The sequence below is a fragment of the Oryctolagus cuniculus genome, chromosome 16, assembly GCF_964237555.1.
Source record: "Oryctolagus cuniculus chromosome 16, mOryCun1.1, whole genome shotgun sequence".
Taxonomy (NCBI): domain Eukaryota; kingdom Metazoa; phylum Chordata; class Mammalia; order Lagomorpha; family Leporidae; genus Oryctolagus; species Oryctolagus cuniculus.
Genome location: NC_091447.1, coordinates 11126955 through 11144256, shown reverse-complemented (window position 1 = coordinate 11144256; position 17302 = coordinate 11126955). Strand labels below are relative to the sequence as shown.

General features: G+C 40.2%; 1 protein-coding gene across 37 annotated transcripts in view; it reads right to left on the bottom strand.

Moving 5' to 3' along the window:
- HDAC9 (histone deacetylase 9) overlaps nucleotides 1–17302 on the bottom strand; it is a 1002499-nt gene that overhangs the window by 12666 nt on the left and 972531 nt on the right. For all 37 annotated transcript variants that reach the window (XR_011383068.1, XR_011383069.1, XM_051853225.2 and 34 more), the window contains one exon: nucleotides 2798–2945. Coding sequence is in view for 35 of the 37 variants with exons in the window: in XM_051853225.2 (XP_051709185.2) it covers nucleotides 2798–2945 (148 nt within the window). In the remaining 2 variants the exon portion in view is untranslated. The remainder of the gene's footprint in view (nucleotides 1–2797; nucleotides 2946–17302) is intronic.

Below are 17302 nucleotides of genomic sequence, written 5' to 3'. Positions count from 1 at the left end.
TAAATCTAAGTACTTCCTGGACCTTTCCAAAGTGGAAGCATTGGAGACAAATTTCCAACAAGGCGAAGAATCAATCCTTTAGAGGTGCACTTTTCTAGCAAACAAGAAAAAACTCTAATGTCACAGTTCTTGCCTCTAACTGATGCATTGCATGTGACCAGGCCTATCTAAGTCATCTTTAAATATGTACCTTGGGACAATCAAGATTCTTGTTTTTTGATAAGCCATCAATAATTTCTTTCCTATTCAGGTCCTCCGACACCTGAAAATTATGTTTAAAACTCTGTGTCGGCCAACGATTCCCCAAATGAACCCCCACATGTCAGGTTTTTCCTAACAATTTTTTCTTCAAGGTCCATCAATGTAGTTATAAAAATGAAATGACTATTTTCACTGTGTTGTCACCAACCCCCCCCCAATCCAAGAAAAATGAACAAAAAATACTTACAATGGTTCTTAGCCAGGAGCATTTTATCCCTTATTCACCAGTGGTAAATGAGTCAGATATGAGTTGGCCAGGAAAAGAGCTGCTTTACCCAAAATCTTAGTATGAAATGAGTCATCTCAGTCCAAACACCAATATATCCTCCAAAATAACTGGCAAGAATTTCCTATAAAAAGAATCTTGCCTTCACTCTTTTCCATCCATTTAGCTCTCTGATTTTTCTAATTTTTCAATTTCCTGTGTGCTTATAATATCGCATTCAGAACAAAGGCCCAGGAATATTTTCTGCCTCTTTATCTTGTTTGGAAGGTTGTCTTTCCTGTATTGAGCAGGAGGATGATTCTGATACCATGCCCCTGGAAAGAACATGCTCTGTGGCTTTCAAGGGCGGTCTCTCTCTCTCTCTCTGTTTCTCTCTCTCTCTCTGATGAAATTCATGGTTCAACTGATATGCAAGATCCGGTTCTAGAAGAATTTTTCTTTTCCTTTACTGAAAAAAAAAAACTCAAAGCCATAGGAAATATTTCAAGTGAAACAATTTTTCTTCCCACAAGAAATATCAATCACAGTAGGCAGAATCAGTCTAAAACGGATCCACGCACATGAAAACCAAGCTACAGGTTTCAACTCTGCTTGCCTACTCATCAGGCTGTACATATATCTCCACCATAAGATGAAGCTTGGAAATTATGTGGACTGAGGCTGCGGTTAAATCCTGTAGGCTATCAGGAGCCAAGCACTCTATTTACTTGAGGACAAACAAGTGAGTATATAGAGCCAAACTCCTGCCAAAGTGCTGAAGTTTTTATATTTCTTGGAGTTCGTAACATCACTTATTATTGTTAATTATTCTAAGCTTTGCAATTTACTGAGTAAAATTACTTACATTTCTTTTTACTCAGGTTGGAATTTAACTTTGTTTTTCTGTATTAAATGAATTCTAAAGAATAGCTATGCTCCTTTTATATCCAACACTAACAGATGTTAGTTTCCCCAGTTTTATAGCCCTCGGATGACAGACAACTAACTGGTTTTGGCCTTGGGAATAATTGCAACACCTTTGGATTATGAACTTGGTTCGTTTCTTAGCTGGGAACAGCAGGGGGTTAGTTCCCATTATCAAAGATGTAAAATAAGTTTTCTTTTATGCTCCAGATATCAACATGAAGATACCTTCTAGTAAAGTAGCATTTAGCTGTTTCACTCCTGGTAATCTGCTCTTTCAAGGTTTAGAACAAGGAAAATAATTGCTTAAATATGAAATCTCTTATTCAGTTTATCTCCTGCTTTTGGCCAAAACAAGATGTTAAATCCATTAAACTCTGAGTATCCTGTAAAAGCAGGAGGGCTAGGACTGTTCAAATTTGTGCATTCTTGGGAAAACTGCCGACCTGTGCACTGGTAGCAGGGTCTGTGTAATTAATGGTGATGTTATTGACGGAGGGAGTCCAATTTCCCCCTCAGAAGCAATTTCAGAGTGTGAGCTGGCAGAGCTTCAGCAAAGTCTCCCCTGATTGCTTTTTAAATGGAGGAAATAGGACCTTGAAATAGGCTAGAGAACACACCAACATGAAAGTACATACGTGGTGGCTTCGGTCACTGCCGACGTTAAAGAAATCCTGAATGTGTCTTTGGCCATAGAAAAGGATGAGGAGCACCAAGATTTGCAAACTGACAAATATTCCTTAGAAAGGGAACAAGCAAACCCAATCTGTTTTTGTTGTTGTTGTTGTTTTTTTTTTTTTTTTGCCTTGAAAGCTATATTCATAGGAAGATGAATTAGAGCCAATTCTTTCTTATCATAACATAAAACAACATCAGACCCAAGGGCACACCGTCCTTTATACACACTCTTGTCCCTTTTTCAGACAGCTTGCCTCCTTCTCCAGCTGTTGGCCCTAAAGGATCCCACCCTGTAAAGAGCTTGTATGCATGGTGGCTGCCAACCTGACTAGCATCACCTCCAGCTCCTGCTGTCCTCTTTCCCCTTTATGATACAAGGAATTTCAAAATGATAAGTGGAATAAAAAAGAACATCTGGAAAAACAGTGATAACTAACTAGAAGTTAAATCCACAGCAGCTCTTTCCAACATGATCTGCACTAAATTATCCAATGAGGAGTGCTTTTTCTCACCATCTGTCTCATTCCCTCTATTTCTCTGTGGACAGCGACCACATGCTCCAGTTCTGTTTCCCCAACAGTTGAGTGCTGGGGCATCTACGACTTTGGGAGAGGCAGGGGAGGCAATGGAACAGATGGTTGCAGGAAGGTCAACAGGAAGACCCGTGGGAGACAGCGATGAGCCCTGGCGGTTTCTGGGTGGGATGATGCCCCCACGCTGTATTCATACCTGCTTTCTTCCTGAGCAAAGGGCTGTTCCACATCCACCGTCAAGGAGGCCAGGGCAGAAACAGTCTCGGTCTCCTCTTGTAGCTGAGCACCAGCCAAAGCGCAGCCCCTTGGCACAGCCGTCATTCTTACGGACTTCCAGTACTTGCCTAGAAAAAACACCATCATGCTTTATAGGAATCTTAGAGCAGCAGTAATCACAGTACTCATCTAAGTCCAAGGCAGAGCAGCCGTTAAGTTAAAATACCCCATGTTGTACACAGTGGTAATTTGATTTCCTAACTGTTACGAGTAAGTCTTTTTCTAGATCCAAGAATGCCAAGTAGTGAAGTATTCCCAAGCCTCTCTTGCACCGAAGGTAATAATGAGAGGGCTAAGCACGCCATGGTCTGATGAACTCACTGTCAGACTCACTGTGGTCTTTGCAAAAAAAGTAAGCAAATTCAGGGCAGGATGTCCTACCCCTCTGGGGAAATCAATCCTCAAGAGACTAGGAGGTAGAAGTTTCATGGAGAAAATGAATGAAATAGTGATGTTAAAAATGCTTTTTGAATTGTTAGCTTTTCCAAAAAGTGAACTTGGAATTTTAAAGGAGAGAGAGAGAGAGAGAGAGAGAGAGAGAGAGAAGCCCCAAAATGCCAGCATGAATTGAATGGCAGCTTTGCCAGAACAATCAGGTTTGTTAGTCATGGATGTTCTCTCTCAACCTCAGGGTGTGTACTAGAACGATAATTGATTTAAAACTTTAATATAGGCACTTGCTGATGTTGGAACACATCCATATGTCGTATTGATATTTCTTTCCTTGGGGCAGGGAGGGAGAATGAGAGGAACATAGAAGGTCATTTCATGAGCGCATGCCAGGGGGATACACCTAAGAGGCAGTCATTGGCCTTCATGCAGCTGCTAAGCTGCTCCTGTGGTATTGAATGTTCTCAAGTCAAAATAGGAGACTTCTGGTTGCGGACGTGAGTCACCAGGTTAGCACACTCTGCAGCACGATCAATTAGGAGGTAACTTGGCATGCAGAGTTTGCAACAACAGAAAAATCCTGCCCAAGTACAAAAGGCAAATTGATAAATGTGGGACTGGCAGGCAAACCCTGGATTTGGACCTCGATCTACATGCAGTCATAGCCATCATGAGGCAAGACTACTGGGTCTTTATTTTTGCTTCTTGAAACAGGGGCATGACATGAAATCCCTTCCAGCTCTAACATTCCCTGATTGGCCCTTCTTTTTCTTACTGCTTCACCAAGAATGAATGTCCCATTAGTGAGGAGATGCAGTCTCCCCGTTCTGTTCCTTGTGCCAATAAGACATTCTGGCCTAAGTGTACCCCACTGCCCCCCTTGCTGTGATCACCTATTCGAAACCATTTTTGAGAACCACAATGCCTTTTATTTTAACAAAATAATAGCAAGTCTAACTGTCAGTGAATCTGAAAGTTAGTATTTTTTGAAAACTAAGGTTGTGCCAGATGTTTAGGACATGAAGATGCTTTCCCTGACAGTAAGAAATGCATGACGTCATTGAGGTAGCCCCATCAGTGGACGATGACAATTCGGTGTGTTGCAGGCTCGTGTGATCCTTATGAGGGAATAGGCAGAACATTCACTTACAGTGATGGGAAAGTAAAGAAATATTTGCCAGGAAATATCACACTTGATCAAGTAAGTGAAAGAGCAGCAGAAGCCAGTCAAATTGAAATAGAGGAAGGTGGAGAGGAGGAGCATGTACACATCTTCAGAGACTGGAGTCTCTGCAGTTTATTGTAGGCTGATCAAGAGCCAGGTGCAACTGGAACTCAGGAAGAATTTGGAGTATGATGGATATGATGGCTGTGGCAGGTAAGGCCTAGTGAAAACACGATCTTCCTTTTTGAGAGAAGGGGGGGGAGAGAGAGAGAGAGAGAGAGAGAGAGAGAGAGATATCCTATCCATTAGTTCATTTCCAGAATGCCTGTGATGGACTGGGCCTGGGCCAAAGGTGAGAGCCAAGAAAGCAATCCAGGTTTCCCACATGAGTGGCTGTAACCCAACTACCTGAGCTATCACCTGCTGCCTCCCAGAGTCTGCAGTGGCAGGAAGCTGGATTCAGGAGCAGGAGACAGGAGTCACATCCATGGGACACAGGCATCTCAAAGATGCCTACTTTCTAAAACCAGAATCTTAAGCAGAACAGGCACAGAAAAGATCCCACTGAAGGGATAACAGACAATGGATCAGACGGTGTGGAGAGCAGTGGCAGGAAGATCTTGCAAAATTCCAGGCAGAACTGATAATGCAAATACTTCAAGGAAGTGACAGAGTTGAAATGAAAGAGTTTTAAGAGGTAGATGACAGAAATGTATCCCTGTTTTTAGCATTCCACACATCTATGTTCACTGAGATTGTCGCTGAATTGACAGATTGATGCCAAGTCCCTGATTTCCTTAGATCCCAAGATCATGAGAATGTTACCTCGGTTGCAAATGCCATCATCCTTCTACGGTTGCCTACAGTTGTAGGCACAATATCATATTTAAGCATTATTTTAGCACAGCATTGTCACAAAGTGAGTGAGGTTGGGTGGGTGGCGTCTGTTCCTTGTTCTCCAGGGTGACTAATATGGGGGTTTGGACAAACACCACAGGTGGCTGGTGGTTTACGGGCCAGACTATAGCATTACTGTGTACCCAGTACATTCCAGGTGCTGTCATATTTATAGTTTGTGATTTCATCTAATCATGACAGTTGTAAAGGCGATTTTAGGCCATGTTTTTCAAGTTCCTATGCCTAGTAAGCAAAGAAGCTGAAGTCCATTCCCAGGCCTGCCTGATTCCACAGCGTCTCTTCCCATGCACCCTGCTGTCCTCTTTTCTTTGTCCCCTCCACTCTCCCTCTGCTGCACATAACAATACCAAGATAGTCACAATATATTGAAATCTCAACTTAAAGAGGCCACACTCACTGCAAATTCTTCACTTTACCAAAGAAATCATCATTGGCAATAGCAAATTATTCTTGTTCCTTAGATATGTGATTCAGTCAACCCATATTCTGTTGACTTTATGGTGCGAGTTTATTGCACGAAGTGAGACAACCACTTTGAAACTAGTTATTTCTACTCTTCATTTTTCATAAGCTTGTTCTGTTGTAAGTGCCTATTTACTGGGTAAGTGATTGATGAAACTGCATGCATGAGATGCTCACTATGGATGGAGCCCTGGATTGACCAAAAGTCAAGATTTCTACACTGGAGATTCCATGCTAATCCCAGAGGAGTCACTGGATCATTCTGGACTCAATCCCCACATGTATAGAATGATGGTAGTTTATTCCCACTCTGAACCCGATGGTTGTGAATCTTCTGATCTCATACTACATATCACTCTTGGATACGACAATAAATTTGATATGGCAAAAAAGCTTACTTTTCTATGAGCCTATGAACCATTGGATGGGTCAGCAAACATTTACTTTTAGATAATGTAACACATCTAAAATAACCAAGGGCTTTGTTTTTCCAGCATTATATCTTTTTTTTCCACGAGAAGAGAGTTCTTGGACACAAACAAAACAAATATCTGTATTCCCCAAACACAATCAAGACAGGAACTATGAGTCATTAATAACAATTTTTAAGCAGCACGAGTGACAATGGTTCTTTAAATCTGACCTACATATATGTGAGTTGTTGGAAATAATTTAAACAGCTGAGACCTTTTTGGATGAAACTTAATGTGAATAAAATATCCTGCTAAGAAAAGATTAAATAGGAAAAGTTTGGCTTTTATTCAAATGTAGGAGGGTCCTGGCTCAAAAATAACTCAGAACTTCAGATTCAACATGGCCTCTGGCAACGTCCATAAAAACAAGGGAAATTTTTACATTAATAATACACATATCCACTGCTCAAAAAATAATACATATATAAATGCCACTACCTCTATTCAGAAAGGAGAGTAATTAAAGTGGAAAAAAGCATAACACAGATTAAGCAATAAGCTGTCAATCGAAACCCCACAATATCCATGTTGAATTTTCATGTGATAAGCAGGGTTTGCTTTTCTTCCTTTCAGAAACAGATGTGCAACAACATCATATCTATTGGCATGGGAATAATACCCCCATTAGCACATAAGAGAAAAGAACTAAAGTCTCCTTGTAGCATTTAGTCATAAAGTAAAATAGTAGTAACTAGCCACAACAGGATCACTCTTTTATGGCAATGATATTGGCAAAAGAGAGGAGGTTTCCATTAAAACTGGTTGCGCACCCTCTCTCTTCAGTCATATCCTTTTTCCTTATTCGTTTTTCTCAGAATGTAAATCTCCCCACTTTTCAGCACTCTTTTTTTTTTTGTTTGGTTTTTTTTTTTTTTAGGACTATTCAGCTTTCACAATTCTGCATTTTTGTTTTATCTGGCAGAGGGAAGGCGCAGGAGGAATCTGCAAAAAAGGTCAAAAGTAGATAATGGAATGCAGCCAGTCCAGAGGTGGAGGTGAGGGCCATTGGGGCAGGTACTGTGGAGCCAGACCTCAGTACAAACCAGACTGTTCATAATGGACAATTTGGAAAAAACAGGTGGCTGTTGAATTATGCAGGTCTGGGTTAGAAATAACCCATCTACCCAAATTTTCCCAAAGATCCTCACCACTCTGACTATCTCCTGACTCTAGAAACTTTCTCCTCCATCATCATTTTGGCAGACTCAAAATCACTCCTTCTCAGGTTTTTTGTACCTTCGTACTGTTTGAATGATGTCACCTTTCATCATTGCATGTCACAGCCTCTTAAGAAAAGCCACTGGCACTAACCAAAACCTCCTTCTACCCCTTTCAACATCAGAGAATATTTACACCTACATTTACAAGAGAACGAGTCCTGGTGGATTCTCTTAGAATCTAAGGCCATGGATTCTCTATGGCCTCATAATACCTTGCAATATATATGTTTTAATTCAAGAGGCAGCTGGGGGCCATTGGAAGCATTTGTGAAGTGAATCAGCAGATGGGAGCCTTTTCTGTCTGTATCTACCTATGATTCTGTCTCTGCCCAAGCTGGAGTCAAATAGGGCAGCTGGGAACTCAATCTGGATCTCTCATGAGGGTGGCAGGTACTCAACTACTGGAGCCATCACGTGCTGCCTCTCAGTGTTTGCTTTGGCAGGAAGCTAAAGTCACGAACTAGGGTGGACAACTGAACCCAGGCACTTCCATAGGGGGTGCAGCCTTCTTGAATGGCTTTTGTTAGATAATACAGCCATGGTAATGATGCAATTTTTTAAGCTAAATGGACAACTTTGTCAGAATCCACAGCATTTATAAATGCAAACCTAAAGATACATTGGAAATTAGTGTATAAATTAGGACAATTTTGAGGTTAAATGGGCCTAAAAATAAAAAAATTGTATGTTCTATACATTCATTTACATTCATTTATTGGTTAAAATTATTTTATTAGTAAACTTATGAAACAGTGTTATTAAAAATTTTTTTCACAGCTAGATTTCAATTTAAAAATAAAAATTGCTTAAGTTATGTATGTTAAAATACGGTAATCAACTTCTTTATATTGACTGCTTGAATGTTAACAAATAACATAAGCAGAAAGTTATGTTTTGTGGTTCACATATGTTGATCAGTTTTATGGCAATAACTCATAAATATCTCTGATTTTTTTTCTTTCTTTTTTTAATTTGACAGATAAAGTTAGACAATGAGAGAGAGAGAGACAGAGACAAAGGTCTTCCTTCCATTGATTTACTCCCCAAATGGCCGCTACAGCCGGAGCTGCACCAATCCAAAGCCAGGAACCAGGAGCTTCTTCCTGGTTTCCCATGTGGGTGCAGGGGTCCAAGGGCTTGGGCCATCCTCCACTGCCTTCCCAGGCCACAGCAGAGAGCTGGACTGGAAGAGGAGCAACTGGGACTAGAACCTGACACCCATATGGGCTGCCAGCAGGCGGAGGATTAACCAAGTGAGCCACGGCACCAGCCCCTCTCTCTGATTTTTTTTAAAGAACATATTTAGTTCTTCAATGAGGCATATTTTAGACTTTCTCTAAAAGTTTCCTGAAATCCTCTTTAAAATTAAATTTTATTGTTAATAAGTTTGAAATTGTTGGCATTTTTAATTTGCTGTTCTCTATGGGCCATAATACTTTATTTGATAAATGCTGTCTTTCCAACTATGGTGCCACTTGGTAAGTGCAGAAAAATTTATGCTCACTGCAGAATATTTTCCATTTTAATTTTTAAAATACAGAATTGAGTTATTATTTGATTCTGTTTTCATAATTAATGTATTTTTCTTCCTTTTAGAGTACTCTACAGTTTATATATAACAAACTTGTTAAAACTTTTCTGTACTTGCAACTCTTCAAAATTTTACTCTATTTAATGTTCAAAGGCCTATTACTTCTCAATTTAATTCCATTCCAGATTGGAATACAAATGTCTCCAAGTAAGCACAGGAATTTCATCAAAGCTTCCATCTACAAAGGTCATGTGAAGCACAATTAAAGACTTTCAAAATCAAATCTTGTGCATGGTTTAAGTGCTTATTCTTTGATGCATTCAATTCTTCCCATGCTTTTTTAAGAATCAATTTAAATGTTTTCCTTTTTACATGCATGGTTTCCTATAAGTGCAGTTATCTAAAATCTTCAAAAACTGATATTTTGATCCATCTGATGCCTGTTTCTTATTAGCTGCATTGAAGTATAGTTTACAGTCAATAAATTTGACCAATTTTTTCTTTACCAAAATTTTTACAATTATTTAAACATTTTGCCACATTCATCCAAATGCAGACTTTGTATTCATGAATATATTAATTTTGCTTTAAAACAGATATTAATGTCACAGTGAGAGGGATTCATGACAGCAATTGTCCTTTATGTGCTAGGATCCAGTGAAGCAGGCTTATAGCTAAATGCAATTTTGAGGCTAGATTATGATGCTTTTTGACAAAAGCATTTGAATAGTCACATAACTGGTGCAACAATAAAAATACAGAATTTTTTCATACACCAATAATGTTTCTTTGGCCCTTTGGAGTCAATTAACTGCCATTTTTCTTGGTCCTCACCAGCCACTGAAATTGTGCCATGCAGTTTTCAATTTTCTAAAACTGTATAATTGCATAGTGTGTAGTATACCTGCAATATCTGGCTTCCTTCACTTAACATACTATGTTTGTTATTCCAAAGATTTATCTTATCACTATCCCCTCTGCCTTTGTTTCTTTGAATGTATTGCATTTTTTTTTTCTCTGCCATCTTTTAAGATTTGGTTATGTTGTTCCTCAGTGTGGTTTTAATCAGTTTAGCCTTCTTGAGATCCATTGCACTTCTGGGTCCTGTGGACTTCCATGTTTCACTAGATTTGTAAAACTTTTTTCTATTATTTCTTCAGATATATCCCTCCATACACTTTTTCTGGGATGTTACACTGACTGATGTCCTACAAATAATTTATATGCTATTTTTATTTGTCTTTTATTGGTATTACCAAGTCTCTCCCTTCTGGCTAATGGGAGCAAAACTATCCCCAGTTCTGTTGTTAACTCCTTGAATTGTTTTACGTATTGATTTGTATTGGTTATTTCCACATTCTTGTGAATTTTCACATCATGCAGTATGAAGATACCTCAGAAATCTGAATGTAGACCTATCATAAGGTCCAGCCATTCCACTCCTGGGAATTCACCCAAACCAAAAGGAATCAGCATATGAACGAGTGATCTGTACCTCCTTGTTCCTTGCAGCACAATTCACCATAGCTAAGATACAGAATCAACCCAGATGTCCATCAACTGTTGGTTGGATGAAGAAATTATAGTATATACAATACTGAGTACTACTCAATTGTAAAAAAAAAAAAAATTAAATCATGTCTTTTGCAACAAGATGGATGCCACTGGAAACTATCATACTTACTGAAATAAGCCAGACCCCAAAAGACAGATAGCATGTTTTCCCTGATCTTCAGTAACTAATAGAGCACCTAAAATGTGATATATTGGACTGAAATGAGTTCCAATGACTGTTTATAGCCCTTATCTCTTCCATTAGGAACAGTGTTTTTTTTTTTTTCTTCACATTATTTGTGGAACTCTTTTACTTAGAATAGGGTTAACTTTATGATCATTAAGTAAACTGAAAATAGATCTTTGTAAAAATTAAGAGTGGGAATGGGACAGGGAGGAGGAAGAGGGATTAGAGTGTCAGTGAGAGGGTGGGTAGAATGGGAAGTATCACTATGTTTCTAAATCTGTGTATATGAAATACATGAAACTTGTATAACTTAAATAAAATTTTAAAAAAAGTCAGTATTTAGATGGAACACCAAGAAAACTCCTATACATGGAACTTCTCTGTCTTCTCTCCCCCCCACTTTCTCCCCCCCCCTCACTCTGTGTGTGTGTGTGTGTTTAGAAACTGAATGTTCCATATTTTGTATTACAAATTCTAGCCATTTCTGTCTGCTCAGTCATTGGACACTTTATCCTCAACACAACAACACAACTCTGGGTCCTATTTGGGTTCTTTCCCTTGATGTCCCAGCTTGGAAATGTCCTCTAGTCAGTGATTTTGTGCAATTGCAGAACTCATTTTATTCATTTTCCCATCCCTTATTTGTTTCCCTATGAAAACATAGGTCAGAATTACATGCATCCTTACATGTATATTATGATTTCTTCTTTCTAAACAAACATTATTTCCTTCTACAGGTACTCTTTTACTATGAGATTAGAGATCCATTTATTGAACACTTTAATTAGTGATTTACAACTAATTAGGAAAAATTAATCACCATTCAGAAGTATCATTTATAAAATACAGTCATGGGGCCAGTGCTGTGGGGTAGCAGGTAAAGCCACCGCCTGCAGTACCGACATCCCATATGGGTGCCGGTTCGAGTCCTGGCTGCTCCACTTCCCATCCAATTCTCTGCTATGGCCAGGAAAAGCAGTAGAAGATGGCCCAAGTCCTTGGACCCCACAACCACATGGAAGGACCCAGAAGAAGAGCCTGGCTCCTGCTTCAGATCGGCACAGCTCTGGCCATTGCAGCCAATTGGGGAGTGAACCAGCAGATGGAAGATCTCTCTCTCTCACTCTCTCTCTGCCTCTCCTTTTCTCTCAGTGTAACTCTGCCTTTCAAATAGATAAACAAATAAAACTTAAAAAAATACAGTCATGTGATTTGTAATGACTTTTCAATGAATGGGTCACCTATTCAATGAGAATCCTTGTAAGTTTATAATGGAACCTAATAATGTCACATCACCTAGTGATGCCATATCATCTAGTGACATCTTAGCCATCATAGGGCAATGTATTACTCATGTGTTTGTGGTGATGCTGGTATAAGAAATGTATCTCATCAGAGACAGGAAGAGAGAGACAGAGAGAGAGAGCACTACTATCCACTGGTTCCCTTCGCAAATGCCCTCAGCAGCTAGAGCTGGGGGAACCAAAGCCGGGAGGCAGGAGTACAGTCCAGTGGTCCCACATAGGTTACAGGAACATAACTACTTGAGCTGTTACCACTACTGCTCAGGGTCTGCCTTAGGAAGCTAGAGTCAGGACCCAGAGATTGGAACGGAACCGAGGTACTCTGATGTGAAACATGGACATCTTAACTGGTATCAGAACAGCTAGACAAAACACCTATTCCCAGATCTCTGGTTTAAAGCATGGACATGTATGGCTAACATGCCTTGTTTTTTCAAAAGATCATGCTGTCAGCACTTTAGATAATAAATTGGTAAAAGCAAGAGTAGATGTGGGAAGATGAATAGTATCCAAAAATGATCCAGGGGAAAGATGATACAAGCCTGCTGTGGGAGAGTAGTCCATGGGAATAGACAAGTGGATGGATGGATGGATAGCACATTCCCAGAGTACAACAGACAAGACACAGCAATGGATTGTGGACAGTTGTAGGAAGGACAACAGGAAGAATAATTCCTAAATTCCAGTCTAGCAAAACTGGGGGGACAAATGTGCCATTTACTTGGATCAAGAGATCTGGAAAGAGACTGGTGCTGAGGTGTAATAGGCTAAGCCTCCACCGCTGTGCCAGCATCCCATATGGGTGTGGGTTGTGTCCTGGCTGCTCCTCTTCGGATCCAGCTCTTTGCTATGGCTTGGGAAAGCAATGGAGGATGGCCCAAGTGCTTGGGCCCCTGAACCAACGTAGGAGACCCAGAAGAAGCTCCTGGCTCCTGGCTTCGGATCTGCCCAGTTCCTGTCATTGTGGCCATTTGGGAAGTGAACCAACAGATGGAAAACCTCTCTCTGTCTCTCGGTCTTTAACTCTCTCTCTCAAATAAATAAATAATTAAAAAAAAATTTCTGGAAGAATCTAAGGTTTGGTGTAAAAATGGTGATAATGGTCGTTGACTACAGGAGTCTTTGATTAGGGAAGATGCTGAGCTAGCAATTTCATAAACGTCTGCCGGGCCAGCGCTATGACACAGCAGGTTAACATCCTGGCCTGAAGTGCCGGCATCCCATATGGGCGGACACTGGTTCGAGTCCCGACTGCTCCACTTCCAATCCAGCTCTCTGCTATGGCCTGGGAAAGCAGTAAAAGATGGCCCAAGTCCTTGGGTCCCTGCACCCGCGTGGGAAACCCAGAAGAAGCTCCTGGCTCCTGGCTTTGGATCAGAGCAGCTCCGGCCATTGCAGTCAATTGGGGAGTGAACCATCGGATGGAAGACCTCTCTCTCTCTCTCTCTCTCTCTCTCTCTCTCTGCCTCTCCTCTCTCTGTGTAACTCTGATTTTCAAATAAATAAATAAATCTTTAAAAAAATAAATGTCTGCAACTGAGATCCAAGTGCTAAACTTATTTAACGTTTTGCAGCTGTGTTTGTAGAGACAGACAACAATTGAATCAGTGGTCTGGGCCAAAAGGTACAATAAGCAAAACAATGAAAAATATTTATTGAATGCCTATAAAATGCACTTACATGTAATTTAATGTAATCTCAAAACTACCTTGTGAGATAGATTTTTTCATATTTATTATTTTGCAGACGAGAAATCTAATGTAAAAAGATTTACATAACACATCCATGTTGCACACTTAGGAAATGCATACAGTGTGGAAAGGACTCAGGATAGAAGAAACAAGAGTGTTGGAAAGAAAACAAGGAATAGAGCAAAGGAAGGGGAAAGGTGTTTCAAAAAAGAAGAAATATTCAATAGCATCAAATGCTATGAGGGATTAAACAAAATGGGAAATTAACACCATTTATTGGGACAAATTTTCTGTTTCCAAAATATATAAAGTACTTTCTAAATTCTAAAAAAAAAAGAAAGAAAATAAGAGCTCCAAGTTTTTAACTGGGTTGAAGATTTAAAGAAGTATTTCAACAAAGGAGAACACAGAATCAAAGTAGCATATGAAAAGAGTCTCAAAAATCATCAAGGAAATGGAGCTCAAAACCAAGGTGAGATATCACTGTATACCTTTTTGGATGACTACAAAAATTGTAACAACACCAAGCACACTGTGTATATAGAACAGCTGGAGTTCTTTCAGCTGGAGGAAACGCAAAGGCACAGAAGCTGAGAAGTTGGCAATTTCTTACCATCACACTTTGAATTTGTGTGTTGATTTATCATACTGCATCTATAAATATGCAAAATTAAAATTATAAATAACATTTCCTAAATTTGCAACAAATATTCCGTATGATCCAGCAATTTTAACTCCCAGGTATTTACCCAAGAGAAATGAAACTTTATTATTACAGAAAAGTTTGTATGTGAATATTTCTATCAGCTTTATTCATTGTCATCCACAGCTAGATATAACCATGATGTCTTTCTTTTATTTTATTTTATTTTTTATTTTTTGACAGGCAGAGTGGACAGTGAGAGAGAGAGAGAGAGACAGAGAGAAAGGTCTTCCTTTGCCGTTGGTTCACCCTCCAATGGCTGCTGCAGCCGGCGTGCTGCGCTGGTGCACCACGCTGATCCAATGGCAGGAGCCAGGTACTTATCCTGGTCTCCCATGGGGTGCAGGGCCCAGGGACTTGGGCCATCCTCCACTGCACTCCCGGGCCACAGCAGAGAGCTGGCCTGGAAGAGGGGCAACTGGGACAGAATCTGGCGCCCCGACCAGGACTAGAACCTGGTGTGCTGGCGCCGCAAGACGGAGGATTAGCCTAGTGAGCCGTGGTGCCAGCCACCATGATGTCTTTCAATAGGTAAATAGAAAAACAAACTGTAGTATATTCATGCATAGAATGGTACTCTTCAACTAAAAGAAAACGAGTATTGGTGTAGTCAAATCTACATGGATGGAGCCCAGGTGTATTTTGCTAGGACAAAGCATCCAGACTCAAAGTCTACATTTTTTATGATTATAGGTGTATGATATTTTGCATAAAGCAAAACAACAGAGGAGAAAACAAGGTAATGGTTACCACTGGGAGTGGTAGTGAGGGAGTAGGTGATGGCAGAAGAGATTTCAGGAGGCAATGAGCTATTTCAAAACTGTGGTGATAAATGCAAGATTCTATACATTTTTTCCAAATCCATACAACTATTCACCAAAAAAGCAAATAGTGAAAACAAGCAGATGAGTTTAAGTCTTACCATTTTTAAGATGCACATTAGAAGTAAGTGGGAAAAGGGAAGGGTTAATGAGTTAGAAATGAAGATTGAAAATGAGGAAATTAAGTAGATTCTTGGATGCCTAAGTCAAGAATTGCACGGTATATGGGTCTAATACCCTAACGAATGTGTTCTTGGATGTTCCACGCTGGCTTAGGAGTCAGTCTCTCTCAGGTCTTTTAACACAGTTAAGATCTGCTTCCCATGCTACTATTATTTCCTTTCTTATTCTTTATTCCTGTGAGTGTATTTCTTTTTCTTTTTAAAGATTTATTTATTTATTTGAAAGAGTTACACAGAGAGAGGAGAGGCAGAGAGATTGGCCGCAAAGTCCGGAGCTGTGCCGATCTGAAGCCAGGACCCAGGAGCTTCTTCCAGTCTCCCACGCGGGTGCAGGGGCCCAAGACTTGGGTCATCTTCTACTGCTTTCCCAGGCCACAGCAGAGAGCTGGATGGGAAGTGGAACAGCCAGGATTTGAACCAACACCCATATGGGAGGCTGGCTCCGCAGGCGGTGGCTTTTTCCACTATGCCACAGTGCGGGCGTCGTGAGTGTATTTCTTTTAAAAATACTCTTTTTGTTTGAATGGAGTTTCATAGAGGATTGAAAATACATGATTATTCTCCATTTATCATCATTTTTCAAATATAGTTCCCCTCTTTCAGATAAGGCTTATTCTTCTAGGTTTTTCCATTATTTCTACTGACTCCCTTCAGTAGTTTTTGTTTTTCTGCATTTTATTTTATTTAATTTACATGCATTTATTTGAACTCGTCTTTTGTTGGGCTTAATCTCTGCATCTACTGAGTATCTAAAATTAGTGCTACTCTCCTCCAGAAAGGAATTTTCATTGGTTGCCTCAAGAACCCAGGGGTAGGCCAAGATGAAACCTTTTTAGGATCCAGCAAATTCATATTCCAATATTGACGAAGATCTCAGTCTTTTTTATGCTGCTGCACTGATATGTCATCTTTTGTCCTAAGGACACACCTCATTTTGCGTTACTATTTATTAAAATTCAATTTATTTTTCCATATCTCATTTTCCTTACTAGCAAGCCCAGTGGAATATTAAAATAGTTTGTTTTTTTAAAAACAGATTTATTTATTTACTTGAAAGTCAGAGTTACACAGAGAGAGGAGAGGCAGAGAGAGAGAGAGAGAGAGAGAGAGGGAGGGAGAGAGAGAGAGGTGTTTTCCATATGATGGTTTACTCCTCAATTGGCTGCAATGGCCGGAGCTGCGCCGATCCGAAGCCAGGAGCCAGGAGCTTCCTCCGGGTCTCCCATGCAGGTGCAGGAGCCCAAGGACTTGAGCCATCTTCTGCTTTCCCAGGCCATAGCAAAGAGCGGGATGGGAAGTGGAGCAGCTGAACTCAAACCGGCCCCCATATGGGATGCCGGCACTGCAGGTAGTGACTTTACCCGCTACACCACAGAGTTGTCCCCAAAATAGTTTGTTGTAATGTACACAGACTCTCATTTTAGGAGAGGCACGTTGTAGTGCTATGCTTGGGAAGAGGAAGTTTAGTATTACACTTTTTCAATTTTATACAATAGAGTAGGAATAGGCTAGTCATACAGATGCCTATTTACTTATTTAAATTAATTTTTGTATAATTTTTTGAAGATTAATTTCTTTATTTGAAAGGCAGAGTGATAGAGAGAAACACACACACACACACACACACACACACAGAGAGATTTCCGTCTGCTTCGTTTATTCCCTAAATGGCCACTGTCTCCAGACCAAAGCCAGGAGCCAGGAACCCCACCCAAGTCTCCCACATGGGTGCAGGGACCCAAGCACTTAGGTCATCATCCACTGCCTTCCCAGGCACACTAGCAGGGAGCTGGATCAGAAACAGTGGAGCCAGGACTCAAACCG